Source organism: Cryptotermes secundus, unplaced genomic scaffold (genome assembly GCF_002891405.2).
Source record: "Cryptotermes secundus unplaced genomic scaffold, Csec_1.0 scaffold932, whole genome shotgun sequence".
Taxonomy (NCBI): domain Eukaryota; kingdom Metazoa; phylum Arthropoda; class Insecta; order Blattodea; family Kalotermitidae; genus Cryptotermes; species Cryptotermes secundus.
The window spans coordinates 497,273-521,293 of record NW_019727409.1 but is presented as its reverse complement, the minus strand read 5'-3'; the positions used below and the strand labels follow the sequence as shown (position 1 = coordinate 521,293).

Genomic DNA, 24,021 nt, shown 5'->3' with positions numbered 1-24,021 from the left:
GCTTTATGACGTCAGCTTAGCTACGTTAGCTGTGTTCGGCAGAGTGAAGACAATTGAAAAAGAACTGATCATAGCAAGTTTTGAGCATTGCTTTTTATACCATGCTTGCTGGGCAGAGCTAGAGATGCAGTTGTGATTGTGAGCGCTGATTGGCCAGTGCCCACAATGCTCTCCAGGGGGGCCGGATAGCAAGTGCTGCATAAATATGACCATTGGTTACAATGTGACATTGACTTGGCTTGAGCAGAAGTTGAATGTTGTCTGTTAGACCGGCGAAGCTGCATGTTAGAATGTGGGAGGTTCCCACACTTATTATGACCGTGTCCCGTCACATACTTTCCACCTCACCATTCACAGTATTCTCATATTCGACACTGTATAATCAGGCAGTTCATAAAATGCACTTAAATAAAGAAAGAAATCAATGTGCTTTCGATTTATCTCAGTTACAAATTAGCAGAAACCCAGACCTGTAGTTTCTTGCATTTAATTGAGTGTTTTCTTGTTTTTAAGCAACCACCCATTTCTGGAACATAAGAGATACCTCTGCTACATGATAAAAGTCAATTACTATTATAATAATTTACATGTTTCTGTAGGGCATTCTGCGTGAGCTGAGGGGTGACTTGTCACCGCCACAGAGCACTTCCACCCCTGTTGGTACTCCTGAAGGAATGCATGAGAACCGACATTGTGCTGGTAAACCTGCTCTGCCACCAAAACCTGCGTTACCTGTGAAACCCACTCCACCCCCTCGACAAACGCAGCATTGCACACCTTCAGCAGTGAATACAGCAGAGCTGGATGTGGGGCGAGTGGACATATCTGCTGATGCTGTAGATTCAGCACTCAATGTGCTCAGGGGAGCACCTGCTGGACTGAGGTGAGGATCCCACAAAACTGGGTATCTATAGATTGGATTGATGAGCAAAGCTTTATAAATGTTCATCTTCTCTATTTTTCTATGCAACACAGCTCCTCCTCCTCCTGCTCCTCCTCCTCTTCATGGCTCTAAGTTCATTCCTTAGATCATGAGTGATTCTGAATGTGATATGTTTCTGCTAAGTTTGGATTTTATATTAGCTGATATTCCTTTTAGGATTTTGTGATGAAATGTTTCATTGATACGATCTTCATACTCGTATATGTGAATGGAATGCGTGAAATGTATAAATGGAGAGGTGTCATTTCATAGCAGCAAATGATCATATGCATAAATTACAGAATGATACAAATTGCGTGATGAAGTATGGGAACGTACACATTCACAGAATGAGCAGCAAATGCATAGTACTTTGTGTTCAGACAGTTAGTTAGTTAGTTAGTTATTGGAGAGGTTGGGTTTCCCCATGCACTTAGACCGGTATTGGTCCATTGTGCTTCCCTCTATGATATTCTACCAGTCTCTATACCCCACCAATACTGGTGTGTACCATCAGTTCCAACCGAGCCAGCGAGTTCGGCCTCTACTGGCTTAGCGGTATCTATAATGCTTCCCCCATCTATCAGAGGCGTTAGAGACTACTGTTGGGCGGGAAATGTCCTTGAATTTGGCTCAGTGACCTACATTGGAGATATGAGGTTCTTTTACATGTCGTAAAGTTACGACACAGGACGCACAGCTTAAAGTCCCTCCTGGAGGACTTGTTCCCTGAATTTTTCCGCCCTTAAAAATTCCATGACTTCCACCGGGTTTGAACCCGCGTACCACGAGTCATGAGATGGGAACGTTATCTCTAGACTACGGAGGCCGCTGTTCAGACAGTTACATTTTGTTTCATTTTCTTACAGGGGAGGGCTGACATCCCACCAAGAACAACTGCTGACCAAATTGAGCCAGCAGCAAGTGCCTTCTGAGTTGGATGAGAATCAGCTTCCACAACGACAGACATCCTCCACAGTGACTACTCCATGTCCTCCCCCTCCACCACCGACATCTGAACCTCCGGATGACATAGTATTGGCAAACGTCCCTAACCAAAAGCGGTTTGCAGGAGTGGGTGGTAATTCTGGCAGTGACAACATTATGCCAATAATCAAAGCCTGTCCACTAACCATCAAGAAACAGCCATCATCAGAGCATCCAAAATTGAAAGCTGTAAACTTTGTTGGAAATGGCCAGAATGGTGTGGCTGCATCTTCCAGTGTGAATGGAAGCAGTGGTGCCAATGTTAGTGGTGTCAATAACAATGGTAACAGTGGTGTTCATGTTAGCATCAATCGCAGGATTGAGATGCCCCCAGCATTCTTATTCCCAGAGACTGAAGCACCTCCAGCAGACCTTATATCCTCATCTTCAGGATCAGAACAGTCCTCAGCTACATTCTCATCGACAACTTCGTTGACACTGAGCAATAGTACAGTGACACCTAGTGGAATATCAACTGGAAACATGAATTTGGGTGTTGGCGCAGATGAGGTGGACAGGGCAGTGGTTGAGCCATTGAGTGGAAGTGAAGTAGATAATAACAACTTTGTGACAAGGAAAGTTGTGGTTGGAGAGGAGAATGGCAATCAGCAGAAGCAGGACACCCTGGTAGATGCTCTCAACAATATCAATGCAGCAACTCAGGAGCAGCAGGATATGACAGGTGAGCACTCCTTGTACCCACACATTGCTAGATTTCCATACTTGTGGCATTTTGCTTCTACCATCTGTGAGTCCCTGATGTACAGCTGTACATATATTAAACAGGAGTAGAAATTGTAGCTCAGTTTGGAGGATAATGGTGTTATAAAAGCACTCTTGGCCATTCATGCATACCTCACTGGCCTTGATACTCATTTACTGCAAATAAAGTTTACTCTTGCCAAGCTAATCACACTGCCCAGGTTTAGGAATTATTTTTCACTACATCTGTTAAATATGTAGTGTATTCCAAAACTTTTTCAAATAAGAGATTGTAGATAACATCACTTTTTATGTCATGTATCAATTTTAGAGTCTGTGGACCTTTTCTTTGATGAATTTTGACTACATATGTGATTGGGGGTGTGTTTGACTTGTAGAAACCAGATTAATTTCACCTGTAAACTTGTATGTGGATTGCAGTACAGTATTTCACCAAAGTCCATTCTTCAGTTTTAGACATAAAATATACAAATAGACAGCTGTTCCGCTCCTGTATGCTGTAACTGTGTGCAGATAATGCAAAGTATTAGATGAGGTCGTTGGATTTTTTTTCAGTTGACCTAATCCTTCCAGCCGCGCTAGGCCCTGGGGTTTACTCAGCCTCTAACAGAAATGAGTACCAGGAATTAATTAAATAATTTTCCTGGGAAGTAAAGTGCAGCCGGCGCATAAGGCTGACAACCTTACCGCCATCTTTGAGCCGATTGTCTAGATAATGTGGGACCCTCAACCCTCTCACAACCCTATGGGCCTTCACAGTCTGGTACAGGGATAGCTTTACTTTTTTACTTGTCTATATGCATAGTTTGGCACTGATAGTGCATCTTATATTTGGGATTTCAGATCTCAACCAAAACGTTGGCTTTAATGGCGATGTTGATGGTGGTGATGATGATGATGATCATCATCATCAGTTTGTTCAGTGCCAGGACAGTACATTGAAACAAAGCCAAGAGTTCTTTTTGGTCCATTCATTCTAGTTTGCCATGTACATAATCTAGCCTTTACCTCAGTCAGTGCAAAGTAATTTCTGTGGTTCATGCAGCATAATTAAATACCATATAAGCAGTCCAAATGAATTTAAATTTCTTCAAATGATGTGCTTTGCCTAAACTAAAATTGTATTTGATAAGTAGAGCAATTGAATTCTCTCTTCACCCACTGCAGGCCTGTAAGAACATAAATTTCAAACTACTTGTGAAAGAAACATCCTAGGCGGAAGACAAAAAGCTTAGCATTCCTTACAGCATTTTATTTCACTTTTCTTCTCTTTTCTGGAAGTTCATCTTGAATTGAATCCAACATTGCTCCAAAATTATGTCCATAAGTAATTTTCAAGCAATAATTAATGCTTTTGTTGGGTGAACTGTGCTTACCAACCTCAACAGCATAAAACAGACCTTCAGTCCTCTTATTAGGGAATGACCTAAGCTGTAAGTTAGTAATGGGTATATAGATCTGGTTCTAAGCGGTGACTGTAAACCCTGACTGTTGGTATGTAACGCCTGCAACATACATGCAGACAGCAGTAGAAAAATAGGGTTATGCAACCTGTTCCTAAACAACAGCTCGATAAATACAACTACTGTTGCTATGTAACAGTGCGGTAAACATGCCTCAGCAATAGGGGGACTGTGTTTTCTGCATGGTCCATGCTGAGGAGTTATCTTGAAGACATTTGGTGTTAGAGTTGAGTAAAGGGTTCAGTTGTGAAGTGCTAACAAGCAGGCAGTGGAAGCTGAAGAATCTCCATTGCTAAGATTCGTTACCAAGAAATGTTCAGTGAAAACATTGCAGAGGAATAGTCATTGTTGAGAGCTGTTACCCAATAAAGGCTAGTGAAATCAGACTGAGAAGACTTAGTATGGAGTGCTTTGTAGTGTGGAAATAAGCAATAGTGTTATAGTTATTTGTAGTTATGACCTGTAAGTGGTCATAATGTTGTATTTTAGTGTCCTGTTGCACTGTTTTTCATCCATGATATGTATATAGTTGCCGTCTTGTAGTGCACTCAATTTCACCTGTTACTTCACGACATGTTTCGGCAACATAGTGCCATCATCAAGTGCCCTAATTACGCTAATCTATTTCATTGCTTGCCTTTATAAAATTATTTAAAAAGTGTGTATTTGTCAACTATAATAAATTTACACACAATAAAACTTCTGAAGATTATTCACTTATGTGTCATAATTAAAACTTGCGTGTGGTTCTTCCACTATGGGGGTCGTTTTTCTTATATTCTGTGTAAACCGCGTCTTGTGATGTGTGTTCCCTTCTTAACTGCGAGTGTTGTAACACATGTCGTGAAGTAACAGGTGAAATTGAGTGCACTACAAGATGGCAACTGTATACATATCATGGCTGTAAGTGGTCTTCATCATTGCAAACCCCGTCTATAGTTACTAATATGCATAACAGTATTAATAAGTATGTATGTGTTTTATAATTGTTCGGTTTCTGTTTAACAAGATAAAAATAAGAAATCGCATGCTATTGTAATAGTGTGATGAACTGTTCTGAAACAGTATTCCGAAGGGGCTGGGATCAAACTCATCACCACGATGAACCAAGCATAATATATTCAGAGGATGATATCACTAACATTTTAAAAGTGTGTTTAGTTTGTTTACATTTGTGAATATTTGTACACTGTAATATTGCCATCTTTGAGCCTACCATATGAAGTGTCACGGTCAGATGGGCAGCAAACCTGCTACATATTGTTTGGAAGATCTTGCTTTCAAATCTTCACCAGAAGACTGACTATCCTTACTAAGGCATATCATGGTTTCCCTCAGTCTGAAAAACCAGAATAGTATCATAGATTAGATTGTGATCTCATCCTTGCACTTCCTTTCCAATTCATATTCACTAATTATCTTACCATGTGACACTTTCAGTGTATATTCTCAGCTACTGATAGTGTCAATAAATAAACTATAAATAAATAAATAATAAATAATAATAAATAAATAAAGTTGATCCAATAGTTACAACTCTTACACTAGCTCAATTTTGGAGTCGAGATGGCGCAGGCAGTATAGCAACTGGCTATGGACTGGATCGCTGAGGGTTCAGAGTTTCCTGGCTGGGTCAGGAGTTTACTCTTCTCCACGTAATCCAGACTGGCACTGGAGCCCACCCAACCTATCCAATTGGTATGGGAGGCTCTTCCCGCGGGGTAAAGAGGCCGGGGCTTGAAACTGACCATTAACCTCCAATTAGTGTCTAGGTCAAGAAAACATAGATTTATACATTCACTCCCCCATACGCCTTCATTGTGTAGTGCTTAATTAATTAAGCACAGGGACAACTTTACTTACCTTTACCTATATTAGCTCAGTTTTGCCTAAGCTGTTCATTAATTAAATTATGCAGTATGTATATAATATTACAGTTATTATTTAATAAAATACTTAAGTTGACTGGTTCCAAATAATTTGCATAAAATCTAAGGTGTGTTAAGAACAAAAGTAAAGTCTGAATAGAAGTGTACAGACTAGTAGAAAAGTTATTAACTTTCTGATTCATTGCTAATTTAAAGAAACTGAAAATAAACTCATAAATATAATTTTAGGTGAGCACATGCCTCAGCATATTATGGTACGGAGAGCGAAAAAAGGAAACCTTAAGGCAGGAGCATCAAACAAAGTAGCCCCCGGAGGATCGCGCCGTGTAAGCTTTGACCCTCTCGCTCTTCTTCTGGATGCTTCACTGGAAGGGGAACTTGAACTGGTCCGCAAAACAGCGGGTCAAGTGAGCAATCCAAGTGCAGCCAATGACGAAGGTATCACTGCACTCCACAATGCCATCTGTGCTGGACACCTTGATATTGTCAAGTTCCTGGTTGAGTTTGGGTGTGATGTCAATGCTCAGGATAGCGATGGATGGTGAGTCCCTACAGTACAATGCTTTCTGGGGTTTGATATCTTCCTACCAGTAATTTTTGGACTCATTGAACTTCAACAGTTACATTATGGTAATAATGCTAACTTCAGAAATGAGATGAGAACTGTGGTTATTCAGTGTGGGGTATGAATATTTTATGTAATAATCTATTTGAGCTTTATTTTCTTCACAGAGACAAAATTACAAACTGTGATCCCAAGGTTTGCTTTCCAGTTTTATGACAGTTTGAGATCCACATGGAATAAGAGACTGAAGTTATTTGCACAGTGTTGTGTAAAGCTTCTTCAATAGCACAGTGACAGCACATAGTTTTGAGGTTATGTTTCCACCTATTCTCATTGGAAATGTATTTTTGTCACATAGATTTGATGAGGATAGTAATTAAGTTACATATATTATGGCTGTGTCATGATCCACTCAGCCTTGTGATGATAATCGAGAAGCTATTTCAAGAAAATAGAGGCTCCAGTGTAGAAAACCGAAATTAACGACCGTGGGGATTTGTTGCACTGACCACACAATACCCTCTATCTGCAAAAGTTGGCACTAAACTTCGCCGACAAGCGATGGTTGCTCAGTCTGTATAGTTCGCTTGCAGACTACAGTCACGGAGTTTGTTTTTTGTTTTTCTGGTGGGAGTAACTGTGGTAGGCCTAAGTATAAAATGCATAAACTTTGTATAATAATACCATATTTTGTTGTGTAAGACACACGCCCTTTTAGTTTTTGTTTCTTTCACCTTGAATTATGCATTGGCATGTGTATATAGTGAAACGTGGAAGACCCTATGTTATAAATATTCAACATTAAGTAATTTTCATATAACATGTAGAGTAACAATGGAATGTACATGGTGTGTTCCGTATATAATGCCTCCTATTTTTATGTGTTAATATGTAACGTCTGAGCTGGATGTTGGTGGTGTTGTAGTAAAAGTTGAACCTTCCTGCCAATGTACTGTTAATTTGGTTGTCGTGCGACAGATAGCGACAGCAGAGCAGTCTACCAAAATGGCATCTGACATAGAAGTGTGTACGAAACAGAGATGTGTTATTGAATTTCTCACTGCCGAACAAGTTGTACCCATTGACATCCATCGACACTTGCTAAAGGTGTATGGAGACAATACAGTGGATGTCAGCACAGTGATTCGGTGGGTAGTGCGTTTCAACAGTAGCGAAAGTGAAGTGCATGACAAGCCACGCCTCAGCTGCCACTCCTCACAATGAACAGCACCTCATCCGAACAGATCAGCAGCTAACGACCAGGGACTGTCAATTCTGAATGCTACAAGACGACGCTGACTAAGCTGAAAGCCCGTATTTCCCGAGTCAGGCTAGAGAAGCAGACAACCTTTCGCTTGCAACATGATAACGCTAGACCCCATACCAGTTTGGCGACTACCGCGCACTTTGCAAAGTTTGGCTGGACTGTCCTACCACATCCACCTTATAGACCTGATTTCGCACCTTCAGGCTTCCCTCTCTTTGGGCCTATGAAAGACGGACTACTTGGGCAACATTTTACAGACAATGATGCTGTCATTGCAGCTGTAAGAAAGTGGCTAGCCTCTGCTGGTGCAGACTTTTACGGACGTGGCATACAGGCTCTTGTTCATCGCTGGCAAAAGTGCATAACGAATGGTGGTGATTATGTGGGAAAATATCTGTAAGTAGCTGAAATCTTGCTCTATTTAACTGCGTTATTATGATTTCTCTATCTGTTGTAGTTTTCTTTAAAAAAAGTAGGAGACATTATATATGGAACACTCTTAGTAATATTACTTATTTCTCAAGTTTTGTGAGAACAAATGATGAACCACCATAGCTGGACATGTAAGAAACAGAATGGTGTGAGACTGTAAACTCACAAGTTTACAGCCAGTTACAAGAATTACTGATGATAAAATTCAGGGAGAACTTGCTACTGCTCAGTTGAGAAACTGTAACTTCTCATGACCAACCCAAAGACCTAATTGTTAAACACAAAACTAATTTGATGGATGTTATTACCAATATACTGTTTACATTATGGTAAAAAAAATAAGATAACATCCCTAGGCTTAATTAATTAAGCACCATGTCATGATAACACATTGAGGATTGGAGGTATAGCTCCACCTTTCTTAACCTCAGTACTAAATAGAACTGAGTGACCTGCTTCATGCCTTTGCCACCTTGCCCCTGGGGAAATATCACCTCATACCCATTGCATAGGAGGTTGGGTGGGTCCCAGAGCTAGTCTGAATGCTATAGGGAGGAGAGAAATCTCTTGCCTCTGCTAGAATTGAACCATGTTTCTCAGTCATCCAGCCTGTATCCTAGCCACTATACTATGAGTATGAGGGGTGGGCCATAAAATCCGGCCCTCGCACTGCGACCTTCAATGATCTATTGTGCTTCCCATTTGGAATGAAATGTAGGACTTTATTTATGGGGGCATCATAAAAGTCATTTGGTTCCATAGCCACCATACGAACTGAGCTATTCTGGCTCCACTATTTACATTAAGGTAGGAATAAAACAGCTATCAAATATATCAAGTTTTTTAGTACTTAAATAATTGTGCAGCCTGATATGTTTCAGCATCAGGTGGTCATCTTCTGGAGCAGCTAGTCCTAAAGGAAACTTTTAGTGACTGTTTAACCATTAAAAGAATTTGATACACTAGATCGAAATTCTATATTTACATTTATTCAAAACTTTTTTCTATACAAGTTCACCATCAGGGCAGAGCTTAGATTAAGGTGCTGAGGGGAATGCGTGGTCCTAAGACAGAAGTAGCAAAAGGAGTGTGAGAAACATTACTTGATGAGGAACTTCACCTAACATTGTATGGGAGGTTAAATGGAGGAGTATCAGATGACCAAGACATGTAACACACATAAGAAATCCATCCAAAATTTCAGATGGAAGTCCCCAATGGAAGAGACCACTTGGGAGACCTTGATTTAGATGGATGGATAATATTAAAAGGGATTGTGTAAGACTAGGGTGTGAAGGTGTGGGCAGAATTCAGTTTGGGTAGGACATGGCAGATTTTTGTAAATTTGATACAGAAGCTTCATTTGCCTCACCAAAGCAGCATGTTCTTCCTGTAGATTACTGTGTTGCCTTGTTCACAGGACTCCATTACACTGTGCAGCTTCTTGCAACAATCTTGCAATGGTTCGCTTCCTGGTAGAACATGGGGCATGCATCTTTGCTACAACTCTGTCTGACCATGAGACAGCAGCTGAGAAGTGTGAAGAAGATGAAGAGGGTTTTGATGGGTGCTCAGAATATCTTTACAGTAAGTAACTATGCCCCGCAGTCTGCACCATGATCAGAATATGGATTCTTACATTCTGAACCAGCATGATTCTGTTCTAAGCCTTGTGGCTTCCAGTTCTTGAGAAACCGTCACTTGACAGTAAGCATTTCGAACATCACTGTTTCTCGGCCTTCATGAGAAACTGTCTATGCTAACTGCTTGTTTTACCAACATTCATATAATGAATTTGTAAAATGAACATCGCCTCTGTAACACCAGTGAGAGGAGGATTAATGAATAAGGAGCAGTTGCTGGAATGAAAATTGATAGGCATAACTGAAGTGCTTGGAGAACAACTCCCCACTGCCATCCCACATGATCTGCCCTGGAATCAGACCTAGGCCACTACAGTGAGAAGCCAGCAACTAACCACGTGGTCTATGGCATAGTGTGCTGATGATCTTCTGAGCCTTCTATAAGTTACAAACTAAAACAGGGTACATAAAACATTGATTTTTTTTGTAAGATAATGAAAACAGAAAGACCAAGATGCATACTTTATTTTTGTAGCAATTTGGGCTTCTATAGTTGATGAGTGGGCATAGATTGACAGCAAGAAACATTTTGAATGTCTATGAACCATATGAATGGAAGACAACATTTTTTCATTGAAATTAATATAAGGGATTATAACAGTTGTGGCATGTTTCCCCCTATTATTATTTATCCCTAAAACTGTAACATTTACAAAGGTGTATATGGCATTAAATGTACTTAATTTTTTACATCTTTTGCCCAAAATATTTGTTTGCTTCAGCCATTGTATGGTGAGTTGCATTTTAGATGTGCATATTGTCGCGTATTGGGTGTATATCGCGACAAATAACTTCACGCCGTATTTTATATAGTGAATTTTATTTCACATTCACACTTACAATCACCCAAATTACAGATTTACGATTACTGCTATCTGCAGTATCACAAATAGTACACTCCAAATGCCACAATACAACTGACTGGTTGCTGGCTAACTCGGAACTAACGTAGCTCGAGGACTGACTCGTAGGTAGCTCCAGGACTGACTGACTGACTGACTGACTGACTGACTGACTGACTGTGAATAGCCTTCACTGCTCCTTATGTAGCCTCGATCGGACAATTGTCGTCTGGTGCCGTGTTGCTAGCGACGCTGTCCGGAGTTGTTGACTGCTGCCTAGCAACCGCGATATCCCTCGGTGACGTCACCGCTGTTGATTCGCTTTGCATAGCTTCAAGGTCGCGGGGACTCGGCTAACGTCGGCTCCGCTCGGCTCACTTCGGCTCCGCTCGTGACGTCACTGCGCGTTGCATAGCTACCAGGATGCGGGGTGATTACTCGCCTATTACGCGAGCGCTACGTTACCGCTACGTGCAGCTGGGGAGGTAGGGGTCAACATGTCACAATATGAACACATGCAGGTCTTGTATTTGAAGTTATCAATTATTGTTGTTCAATTTTATCTGAAAGTGTTGATAGATTTAGTAAAACTCTTCACATAAAATTTCATGAAAATCCATTTACCAGTTACAGAGTTGTTACATGCACATAGAATGGCAGGCACAAAGGCAGGAAGAAGCCAACAGATATATGTTTGCAACTTTTCATTACAAGTGTGAAAAAATAGAAATAGTTTTACTTTACAAGTTTTGTCGTGTACTTCTCTCAGTTTTCCACTTGTTTGAGCTGTCATCAGTCTGCATGTTTTCTTTAACAAATAAACTTGTAGTAGTTCAGTTCATTTGTTCCTCAGAAATAAGATAATATATTTTCCAGTGAGAAAAATAATTATAGTTAATATTTTAATCTTTGGTGTTGTGAAAAGTGAGAAAATTACTCTAAATGCTGTCTGTATTCTGTGTGATGAATATGTATAGTGGGCATGGCAGTAAAACTATTAAGCATATTGGACTTCAGTACATCCAGCAAACTGGCTATCTTCTCAGTGAAGGAAATAGTCACCAATAAGCCATGACTAAGAGACTGGTTTCAGAGATGACAGAATTATCATCAACCAGTGGAAGCTTGTGGTCATCTAAACAAGTACATTTAGGACCAATAAGATTTCCAACTTCCCCTCTCCTACTCAATACCTATATTCAAGGAGAGACAGGAAAATCTGTGTTATTTATATATGTTCATACCTTTTATGTTACATACTATCCCATTTCTTTTTAGCACCTTTAGGTCTATTTTATGTGGTCACACACTGTGGCCTACAATTGAACACATTTGTCTTCTTGGTAAACCACAATGTCTCCTTCAATCTGGGGAGGATTGGTACTTTTCTAAGCTTACCTGTTCCCTTTGCCACCCATGAGTCATAGTAAGTGCTTCAACAGGGATGCATACAAGTTAGAAATACATTGTTTCTGTTACACAATTTCACATAAAGTTGCTGCTTGCCATGTGTGTGCAGGTGTTCAGGAAAAGCTGGGAATTTTGAACAGTGGCGTTGTGTATGCTGTATATGACTACGAGGCTCACAATTCTGATGAGCTAAGCTTCAAGGAGGGGGACAAGCTCATTGTCCTTCGTAAGGGAGATGAGTGGGAACGAGAGTGGTGGTGGTCTCGACTCAATGACCAGGAGGGCTACATCCCACGTAACTTGCTTGGTGTATGTATTGTTCAAAGTTTTATTAGTGTAAAATATATTGTATGTTACTTAATTTGACCCTTCTAAATCTAAATTACATTATTGTAGTATAATGTGATGTTTTCAGTGACTTTGGTGTAGAAGCCTCTCCTCTTAAGAGTGTCATATATTTTGAGTCGTTTAAAATGTTATGGAGCAGTGGCATCCTCATTTAACATTCCTTCCTTTCTGGGTTTCCTGAGTTTATAGAGTTCTAACTTATTATCTGTCATAGAAACCTTATGAAGATTTCTTTGTGTGACTGAGAGCAGTAAAGTTCTCAGACACACCAATATATTCTTGTATTTTGTTCATAGATATTACAGTAGTAATGTAAACTGAATTAAATGAAAAGCTGTCTCTGTAGAAAACATTTTAGTCCCTAGAATGCAGATTTACAACCAATGTAAAATTATCTTTCTTAAGCAGACACTGTTTAACACGGAAAAGCAAGTGACTAATAAAGGCTTATTGGTTACAGTATGTTTTGATGTTTGATGTTTGGAATTTGTCTGAGAAAGATCATTCTAGTCACAATAGGGAAAGTGTTAAGTCTGACCACCATGGAGATAGATTCAGATATCTACTTGCCATATTTTGTATCTAAATGTAAGAATTGTGTTAAATGGAAATCTGTCAAAAATTATAAAGTTAGGTCTTGTGGCATTTCCTTATAAGCAAGTTCTACTGAACTTATTTGTTTTTTACCACGTCTCCACAAAGCCTCCAGCTCTGTTGCCAGTAGAAATATACCTGCATATAGTAAAATGATTTCAGTATTATTTTTGTTGGGAACCAAGAATTTTTAAAAGTTGCCTTTATCACCATCATCATTCATCCAAGCATTCACCCTGGCCAACATCTTACAGATATTACAGAAGAGAATTTTTCTCCTGGGTCTCTCTCACTCTAAGTTTCTTTTCTCTGGACTGGTATTTCATAGTTTTGAGTGGGAAGTTATCTCTGTGGGATTTTGTTTGCATCTGTACTGATAAGTCTAGTACAGTAAGAAGAGAGAATTATTATTATGAGAGCCAAAATCAAGACAGCTAACCTCTGTGACATTTCTTTTGCAGCTTTACCCAAGAGTTCAGGCTAGCAAGAAGCCAGAATGATTGTTGTAAGAGCAGAAATCAAGACTGCAACTTGTCTTGGTGACACTTTGTTTGGAGTTGTATTCAAGAGTCCAGGCTACAAGAGGACAGAATGATTGTCATAAGAGCAGGAACCAAGCCTGCAGTGCATCCTGGTGACACTATCATAGCATAGAGCCTGTTATTACAATGTTCATATATTTTTTTCTCTACAGTTTTGATGTAAAATAAGAATGAGGCGTGATTATAAATCTCAGGTGGAATAGTACTTACTCTAATTAGTAAGGTCAAACAAAGGTTAGAGACTATACAAAGAAATTTTAAAATGAGATCATTTATCTTATCAGTGTACTTAAGGTAATCTTGTTTCCTGTCTTATATATATACAGAAGATACTGTGCCTTGTTTTTAACGTGTACCTAATAATAATATGTAATATTGATACAACAAAAGGCAAGGTACAGATATATACAGAAATATTTTAAATACTTGAATATACTAGCTGTGCTAGTCACCTATTGAGATATTAAACTTAGTATTGTAAATATGTGCCCTTAGAGGAGTCTATTGAATTTGGCTCTGTTGATGTGCAAGTGTCTTGATAAGTACCAAAAATTGTTAGATAATGGTTTGGGGAGGGTGTCAATAAGAGCCTATTTGAATGCAGCCAGCCCATTACAGCTGTAGCCTTCACAGAAATTATGGCTAGTTGGGTAGGAAATTCAAATTCATCATTCTTTAACTTTTGTAATATAAAATGTTTGTATAACACTGAAACAAGCACAATTTAAAATGTTATCCTGTTTTTCTTTATGAGTTCCCCAAAACTGTTTTTTGGTTAGCCCAGTATTAAGGGAGCACACTCATGTCTCATGTTTTAGCTTCCTTCTGACCCTTGCATCTCATTCCTGAAGCTTTCGTTCCCTGTCTGTGCATAGTTGGATAACAGCTACACTTTGCCAAGAGTCTTCAGATGAAAGAGACAGCCAGTGATCAAGGGAAAACTGCGGCTGTCATTGAAGGGCTTAGGATCAGACAGTCCTATGTCACTTCACAGTCACTTTGAGATATATTAAGAAATGTGTTATAAATAAATCAAATAATCATGTTAATTTTATTCATATTTATTATTACATGTTTGAACTTGTATGGTACATGTCTTATCATGTTTTAATATCTGAATAACCATTGCTGAGGTAAAATTAATGTGACTTTAGTTTAATGAGGCATGAGACTTTATGGAAACAATAATATCTTGTTTGCATAAAACAAAGAACTGATATAGACTACTGGTACTTGAAATTGCTTCATTTCTTTTTCTTTTGAATGTGAAAGTTGTGTTGCATATGATAATACATAATTATAGCTATAAATTAATTACTCCAAACAGTGAAAGCAGTTCAGAATCAAATTCCTGACACTGATTCACATATCACTTATGAGATATGATGCCTGATCTCAGTATTTCATAGATGGTGTGATTCACTGCTTGAATATATGACAGAACATCTGGGACATCTTTTAGATATCAGAAATGTAACATGAGATGGTTTCCTTTAGTTGCAGTTGCATACAGCCTGAAAACAACTTTGTGGGTTGTAAACAGCTTGAGTGCAATTGTTTTGAAAAGTTATCGGTTTTTGCAAAGCCACAATCAGACGGCAAGTATGTAAGACCATCTACCATGTTCAGTGATGCTGAAATGATTTGAATGGTTGAGCTGGAGCCATTTTGTATCTGTTTTACAGGTCTTCTTCTGCCCCAGACAGTTATCAGAATATATCAGTTCCTCAGTTCACAGTGGCTTCATCCCACATGAACATGCATCCTTGATCTTAGACACGGTTGCTTGTACTGAAGTTGTATGTCCACATTTTATATTTGTAAATTGCAGGCACACATGAGAGCTGTGGAATGGCAAAGCTTGTTGCAGATTCATTAACAGAACTAATCCCTGCTCTGGGTTGCCTTTAGCCTGTTTTGACTCGGTTTTCAAGTTTTCATTTGATTAGCCTCATCTAAATGAAACATGCATTTTCAGAGTCTTTGTTTAACCTCCATTGCCCTCAGCTTAATTCATTTTTATGAAAGTTCATCACATATCCTACAAGTGTTGCATTTAAGCATTTCTTCGCTGTGGTTCCTAATGGTTCTTATCTCTAATTTTATTTTTTGGAGGTCTTAAAATTGCATGTATTTCCTTATGTTTTCCCTGTGGTGATACCATCTTACCACAGGAAAACCGTTTATTTGATAATGAATTTGAACTTGTGATGTGGTATCACCAGGCAAGAAATTTACAGATTATTATATTTTAAACAAAATATTTAGGCAACAGGGCTAGTGTGACTTGATGCTGTTGTCATGGTCTTTCGCACTAGAACATGTGACTCTGCAGAACTCTTGACAGTGGCTGTCAAAATCAGTGTGTGGGTGAGGAATATGCCACTGTACTAAGCATCCTCTGGTATTCACTTGTTTAAGAAATTCCCTCTTACACATTCCCAGAGTTCATCACTCCTATCATCACAGATGCCCACAGCTGAGCTCTGTCCAGAGCCATACCAAGTCAGGTCACATCCCTACAGCCCTTTCCTAAAATTTTAATATAAATTTCTGGAATTTCAAATTCAATATCCCTGATATGTTTAATGACAGATTTTCAGTTGCTTTTGTTGCAGGATGTTGATTGGTATATCCTATCTGACACTTAGAACAGTTCTACCCATACAAAGTAATATGTTATGTTTCTGTTTTCTCACACTGGTCTGTTTCTTACATAAGATGCTAGTGATACCAGTTCTTAGTTTAAGTGTTCAAAAAGTCGTTTTGAATTTGGATTTAATCTTACTAATATATTATTTTTCTGTATATTATCATTGCCCTGTTTTCTAAATGTAAGAGCATCTCTTTGTTGTAATAGGTTTCCAGTCATTCTGAGCTTCAAAAGCTGTTAACAGTTTTACTGTTACTGTGGTGGTGTTATGTGTAGCTAAAGAAGGATAGTACCTGGTTTTGTAAAGCATACAAGTGGTCATGTGCACAGAAGCAAAGAATAACAAATTGTTTTGAACATGTTAACAATATTTAAAGGAAAAATCCACAGAAAGAATATAAGTTGGTTTGTGAGTGAAACTGAAGAAACTGCATGCACTTCAAGAGTTTCATTTTTGCATAGAAGAGATAATGGCTGTGCAATAAATTATTCAGGTAAGTCTTATAATTATTTCTTCACATACGAATAAGTCTGCCACCTCAAAGTGAAGACCATAAAAACCTGTTTTACAATGTATTTGTGCACTGGCCATGTGTTCAACTTGCAGTCTGTAATGTACCTGATTGAACTATGCTGTCCCACTATATGCAGCTATGCTGCTACTGCAATAACTGTAATCTTTTGTTAAACTCATGGTGTGATTTTGAATTATGAGCTGGAAAGGACATAAACATAACCTGTTTTAAGGCATCCCAGCATTTCTGTGAAGGAACTGTGGAAATTCATGAAAAGCCTGTCAGAACAGCTTGTTGAGGTAAGATCCAAAGCTGGTATCTTTTTGATACAAATGAAGACTGCCAGGCACTGAACATCATAATGTATATGAAACTTCCACCAAACTTACATTTATTGTTGGATACTTCCATTTCAGCTTTTTGTTGCTAGGTATTATTTGATATTTGGAACACACTAAAAAGAAGTGCTGACATCTTTGGGCAGGCTGCATAGATGTAGTCTCTTGCTACTATGTCTGTTAAATATCAATAAATTATTATCAAATATTAAGAACAATAAAGTGCCTTACTTTTACATGTCTTGAGTTTAAGTGCCCATCTTTATCCTAGCTTTACACTACCATCAGTCAGCATAATTTTCTCATTCTGCTTGTAATAGTGGCCCTAAGTATATTATTAGTACCTGATACAATATTTTTATTTTTTTTATTGCTAGTGGGCTGGGACTAAGTCCCTTATACTGCAGCCACTTCTAGCCTATTGTACCAGCGCCAGATGATAGGTGAGGGTGATTGTGGAGCAATTGGTGGAATGAAGATTGGCAGGGGAAACCGAAGTACTCTGAGAAGACCTGCCCCAGCGCCACTTTGTCCACCACAGATCCCACTTGACCAAACCCGGGCCGCCGCGGTCAGAAGTCAGCGACTAACTGTTTGAGCTATGGCGCACCTGATACAATAACTAAGTAAAAATTTTACCTGAACATGGCATGTGCCAAAACATGTCCTAGACAGCAACTTCACCTGCTATAAATAGTGTTGTGTTGGCAGAAATATAATAAATGTTATCTATCATAGTGGAGTACAGTATGATGAAATAGCCTCTGCCATGCTTAATGTACTGAAATGTGGTGTATAAAGGGTGTTTAAATTACTGACAAAAAATGGATTTTTTAAGTGTTCTAAAATATAGATGTCCATGGAAAGTTTATGTTTTAGGAATAGAAAGAAAATATATTTATAAACAAATTGTAATATACAGATCAGGAAGAGAAGGACAACAGTGAGGAAGAACAACAAGTGTAGGACACTCAATATTAAAATGATACGATCAACATACTCTTCAAGAGGATTAAATAAATCATATGTAGGTATAATCCATGATGATGACAAATTAAATGGTCTATAGCATTAGGAATCAGTGAACTTAAACACCATAGCAAAGGGTTAAGGCTTACTGAAGTTAATGCTCTTAAAATAAAATAAAATGGCCTCAAAGATGTGGCATGTACAGTTGGCTTTGACTACATTACTTTGGAAACAAAACTGGCATTGCTAGGTAGATTTCTGCTGAATATTGCTGAATATGGAAATCCCTGTGTCCAGTGAAGCAAGTTCTGAATATCGGTATTTCACATTTGGACCCCCTAGTATGCATACCATTATTTCCCTGCAGGTACTACCAAAACTATTGAGAGTTTATGAAAACAATTATAGCCATTTTTGAGAAAATCTGATTCTGTGTTTTGGCGCCCACCTAAAGGAACACTATTTTAGGACCTAGTGTGTTTTCACCAGGTATTGACCCATAATGGATATTGTTGAATACTGAATATTAATAAAATCCATTGCAAAATACTATGACTATATATGCCTGGTTGGCCCACACATATGTCTGGTTTCAAAGATATATATCATCCATAGATGTTTCTGCTTTCATTGTTGTCAGTTTGCAGATTTGATTCCACTTTTAATTTGTCCTCACAAAGTTTTCTTTTGTCTCCATACCATTCTTGTTCTTTCAGTGTCCACCTTTATGTTTTATTCCCATTTTTTCTTGGTCCACAAAGGTAAAGGTAAATTTGTCCCTGTACTCAGTTAATTGAGCATCACAACATGAAAATGTAAGGGGAAATTCTTGACCTTGGTACCAAATGGAGGTGAGTGGTCAGCTTCATGCCCCTGCCACTTTACCCCTGGGGAAAGGGCCCCCAGTTCCCACTGTGTATAGGAGGCTGGACGGGCCCCACAGCTGGTCTGGGTGCTGTGAAGTAGAGACAAATAACTTTCCCATGCTGGAAATTGAACCCCAGCTGTCTAGCCTGCAGCCCATTGCTGTACTAACTGAGCCATTCCAGTTCCTAAACATATCGTTTTAACATTATTTTCCTTTATATGCTGTCAATATGTATTCTCATTTAACATTACCAATCTCTTCTACCCTATGAAAGAAAAGTGATGAAACTGGCCATGAAGAGTGAACTGAGTTACAGTCTGCTTGCCTGTTGGCCACACCCCCACCAAAGTCTGGAATCTCCCATTGCATAGTGGCCTGAACTGTAAATAAAAGCCAGACTGCTGCTGAGTAATTTCTTGATGTGACAGACAGTTCTCTGAAACATCAGCAGACGAGCTGAGTACAGCATGAAGCATCATGTAAGAATGGAAACAGGATTTATTTTCATCTTTATTCATGTGTTCTAAGTCCTTGCTCCAATCCTGCCCCAGTCATTCCATTAATACTCCCCAAGGACCCACTCTCCGCAGTCTGAAGTCTCTCCTGGTGCAGGTGCATGTTTCAATTTCATGTGTTAATATTACAGCAGAATAGCATTACCAAACTAGGGGTGTTACAAAGTGCAGGTTTTGATTTTTGTCCCAAGCACTGTGAAAGTCTGGCAAGAACCCAGAGAAGGTAAGTGTTAGAATTTCAGTGAAGCTTTGCTAGTCCTTGCAGGCTTGTGGTTTATGCAGGAAGCTATTTGACAGTTGTGTTAGTGTCTGGCTGTTTCACTGTATGTACTCACTGCATCACAGCTGCAGAATTCTTGGATATTGAAAAAGCCTTTGACACAATATGACACCCTGGCTCGTTACACAAATTATCTGCTTGGAATTTTTGACTGATATAAACAAGCTTGTTAGATTCTTTCTTTCTGGAGGAAAAAATCAAAGTTATTGTCAAGGGCAAAATGTTTATGCCAATGAAGTACAAGCATGGGTACCACAAGGTTCCAGCCTGTCACCCACATTGAAAAAAGTGAAGTCGTGCCTGTGTTAACTAATTTAACACCTTGGTGTGAAGATGCATGGAGGAGTAGATGTATAGATCCACATAGTCAGAGCAGAGTGGTCAGCTTCATTCCTTGGCTGCTGTACCCCTGGGGAAAAAGCCACAGAACCTGCTGGATATGAGGCTGTGTGGGCCTCAGAACTGGTCTGGATGATGATAAGATGAGAAAAATAGAACTCCAATCCCTTGCCTATCCAGCCCATAGCCAATTGCTATCCCAGCCCCTTACCTACCTTATACAGTATGTATATATATGATGCCACCAAACCGTAGGTGTTTATCTAACCCTTTTCACTGGTGACACTTTTATATGTGCAACAGATAGTGAAGAAGTTGACATTCTCAAACCTGTAGTGTAGTCTCAATTCAATAGAGACATGGTATAAGCACTGGAACATAAAATCAGTGTAGTTAAGACTCCAGCTGTATACTTGTATTTCTCCCATAGATGTAGAGTGATTGAGATTCATCTTACATTGAAATGACACAGCATTCCGTTTGTTTATCACATAAAATATTGAGGTGTAATCTTTGATAAAAGGATTACATATATAAATGACCAAATTTAAGGCCTTCAGAACATTTAGAGTTTATTTCATATTCAGAAGTGAGCACTTAAGCACTAACATTAAACTAACCCTCCATAAAGTACTGATTAGGTCAATAATGACTTATGCTTGCTCCACCTGAGAATTTATGGCAGACACATATCTACTGACATTGCAGCGCCTACAAAACAAGGTTCTCTGCACAACTAACAATTTTCCAAGGCACGCATAGGTTTGCAAATTGTATAAAGCCTTCAAACTACCATATCTTTAACGATTATATGACAAAATTATGCATACAGCAGCAGAAGGCATATAAAATCATAAAAATGCCGATGTTGGCAACATAGGACACAAACCCAGGCACAGAATATATGCTCATAAGTGGCTTAAACTGGGCAGTGGTGAAGTTTATGATCGTTAATGAGACTAAATTGCCATTGTGGCATGAGCTAAGTAAGATAAGGCATAATGTGCTGCACAAAGTCTGGATTGATAAGAGGTCATGTATATTGAATACGTATTACAACCTAAATCTCAAAGCTTTGTGTATTTGTATGATGTCAAGAAATATGTATATCATATGGGTGAGAAGGATTAGGGCACTTGACAATGGATAGAGCTGTCCTCTTCTTATAGAGGAAGCTCCAAAATGACTATGATTAACTGGCAGATTTAAGACTTAAAATATGGTCATGGGCTCCAAAGTAGGGGCTTGACACCAAACACACCAACTGACAGTCATTTGTAAAGTAACTTGGGACTTGGTTTCAGGGGGATCTGTAGATGATCCCATTGCAGCTTCCAGTCAGCAGTAATATGATAGAACAGCAAAACCAAACCAGTGGTTGTACATGCATTGCTAATCCTGGCCAGAGTATACATATCATCTGTGCAATACAAGTACACCCACTTGACTTGCACTCCAACAGTAACTTGTATTTGTGCACTATGTGACATAGCATCCCATAGCGATAAGGCCGGCTCCGGGACCCACACAGTTTCCTCTTCAGTAGCTCCTGGGGACCTCACTTCCATCTAGTGCTGAGGNCGACGCGTAAGGATTACAACCTCACCGCCATCTGTGAGCCGAATGTCTAGAAAATGTGGCAGCCTCGATGTCTCAAAACCCTATGGGCTTTCATGGCCTGTTACAGGGATAGTTTACCTTTTTTTTACGTGATAAAATCTAAAGACACAATATATGGATATTAGTCTCTGAAATTGGAACACTGTCGTTTACTGCTTATAACAAGGAATTCAAAATGCTCCAAATCACGCACGTTTGCTTTGTTATTACCATCACCCCTCACTTCCTGAAATCGCCCAAGTAATAGTTTTGGCAACATGCATAGTTGAAAACCGAGACAGTTGGCCGGTGTATGATATATGTACAGTATTGAATAAGTAATTCATTCTGCCGTTGAAATATTGCTATATTGATAATCGTGATCCCTTAATTGTAGTTTACACTTGTTGATTGTGCAGTGAGTAGTATTTGTGTAGCATTTACGTTGGTACATTTCAAGATGCAACTAATGGAGGACATGGGCTCAATATCAATGTATGAGAAGATTCATCGAAGAAGTGGGCATATAGCTGTAGTATATAAGGACCGGATGATTGTATGGGGAGGTTATGTGGTAAATATTGCCAAAAGTAGTTGCCGTATAATTAAGTTATTAAGTGGGAGATAAAAGTGGGGTTATGTTACAATGGTCTCGATCATTATTATTCACATTTCGCTCTAGTAGTTGCCGTGTATTATGCATACGAATACAAGTTTAACCCACCGAAAATATATGAAAAATGTAGGCCGAGCCAACCAGGTTTTGAGGTTCTCACGGCACTATAAGTTAAAGACGCAGACGTCAGTTGATATTTGATGTAGTCTGGTTCATATTAACCATACTCCATAGCCAAGAAGCCCGTAATTTTAACGCCAAGACGTTGTGGATATTAAATATATCCTAGATTATGGACACTGTCCAACATGCTTTCATTGAAATGAATCAACTCTTGTCACAAACAGCAGAGACTTATGATTTGAAGTGTAACATTGATATTGTAATGTCATGTGTGAGCTGAACTGGATTCGCATTCATTTGCACATGTTCCTGTTTTGTAGGACCATGTACAAGCAACTTCTACATCTCAAATTCTCAGTGCCTACCATTACAGTGATGAGTTGTGGATATATAACTGTTTCACAGAAATCTGGTGAGTATGTACTCTCATAATAGTACAAATGGATACTTTAGCCACGTTCATTTTTAATTTTGCTGTATAAAAGATTCAAGTGCTGGATCACGATGATAATCTTGCGACATGACAGTCGAAAGCTAGAGTAGTGGAATGAGTAGATGCGGTCATTGCTAGGTAATGACTCATAGTCACAGTTACTTTATGACAGTGGTTTACCACCCGTTATCAGTTCATTTTGGTGACAAGCACTTTGAGACTCACGACCAGCAATTCTTTTCAACTGAATACTTGCCTTCATAGTCCTTATGTAACATCCTCTCTGATGACAGGATGGGTCAGTAGTTTACAATTGGTGCTGGCCCTTGCCAGCGCAATCATTCTCAGGTCTGACTCCCGCTGGACTCGTTACCACATTTTACTGTCTCAAATTCAAGACTCCTCCAACCTGGAAGGTCATATGCCTGTATTTATACCCTCCAGGAACAGGGTGGCCCAGTTATACTCCTAGGCACTGGGTTCCCATTTTGTCACTTCCTACAAGTGGAAGTGTTCAGCTGCACCTCCATACGGGAAAATTACAATGACTCAGAGTGTCAGAGTTACTTTACAACTGGTGGTTATTTGCCAATCGGTTCATCTTGGCGGCAAGTCCCTTGAGATTCACAACACTTTGATTAGCCAAAGGTTGAGAAGCGATTATCTGTTCTTATCAGCTTATATCTGATATGTCCTGCATCACAGGACCAGAATAATAAAGTGATTTTTGGAAAATGATGGAGTGCTAGGGGTTTACTGCACCACTGTCACAGGTTGGCCTGGTATTGCAGTACAATGACTGCTCACTTGGTCCTTGTTATATAACCTTGGCATGGACTATGTAGAAGACATGGCTCCAATGGCTCCTTCACTATTGCACATTCATTCATGGCCATGGACATGTTTGGTGTGCTGTTGCATAGCGATGGCCACATCTATTTGTTCTGCTATTCCAGCTTTCAGCCATCATGTCACAGTATTAGAATATCTTGGAGAATCAGACTTTTATGATGCAGACTGAATTTGTTCTTGATAGGAACCAAAAGTAGACTTTTCTGTTAGTGATGTCAAATACTTGAGTTCAAGGGTCACTTTTAGTGAAACCTGTCCAGTCAGGAGGACTCATGTTCCAGTTTTCATGTTGGC

At 39.2% G+C, this 24,021-nt stretch overlaps 2 protein-coding genes and 1 non-coding gene across 11 annotated transcripts in view; all 3 read left to right on the top strand.

The window, feature by feature from the left end:
• LOC111864750 (apoptosis-stimulating of p53 protein 1) overlaps nt 1-17,371 on the top strand; it is a 367,739-nt gene extending 350,368 nt beyond the window's left edge. For all 7 annotated transcript variants that reach the window (XM_023852251.1, XM_023852248.2, XM_023852249.2 and 4 more), the window contains 6 exons: nt 600-883; nt 1,792-2,591; nt 6,213-6,525; nt 9,669-9,835; nt 12,253-12,452; nt 13,547-17,371. In XM_023852251.1, coding sequence (XP_023708019.1) covers nt 600-883; nt 1,792-2,591; nt 6,213-6,525; nt 9,669-9,835; nt 12,253-12,452; nt 13,547-13,585 — 1,803 coding nt within the window. In that variant the 3' untranslated portion in view covers nt 13,586-17,371. The remainder of the gene's footprint in view (nt 1-599; nt 884-1,791; nt 2,592-6,212; nt 6,526-9,668; nt 9,836-12,252; nt 12,453-13,546) is intronic.
• Nucleotides 17,372-21,952: 4,581 nt separating this feature from the next.
• The window catches only part of LOC111864753 (kelch domain-containing protein 2-like), a 36,144-nt gene continuing 34,075 nt past the window's right edge, over nt 21,953-24,021 (top strand). For 2 of the 3 annotated variants that reach the window (XM_023852256.2, XM_023852259.2), the window contains exons 1-2: nt 21,953-22,277; nt 22,763-22,854. In XM_023852256.2, coding sequence (XP_023708024.1) covers nt 22,164-22,277; nt 22,763-22,854 — 206 coding nt within the window. In that variant the 5' untranslated portion in view covers nt 21,953-22,163. The remainder of the gene's footprint in view (nt 22,278-22,762; nt 22,855-24,021) is intronic. The other variant, XM_023852258.2, reaches the window with a different exon arrangement.
• Nucleotides 23,504-23,687, top strand: LOC111864758. Its single transcript, XR_002842849.1, has one exon. It is a non-coding gene; the product is annotated as a U2 spliceosomal RNA (small nuclear RNA).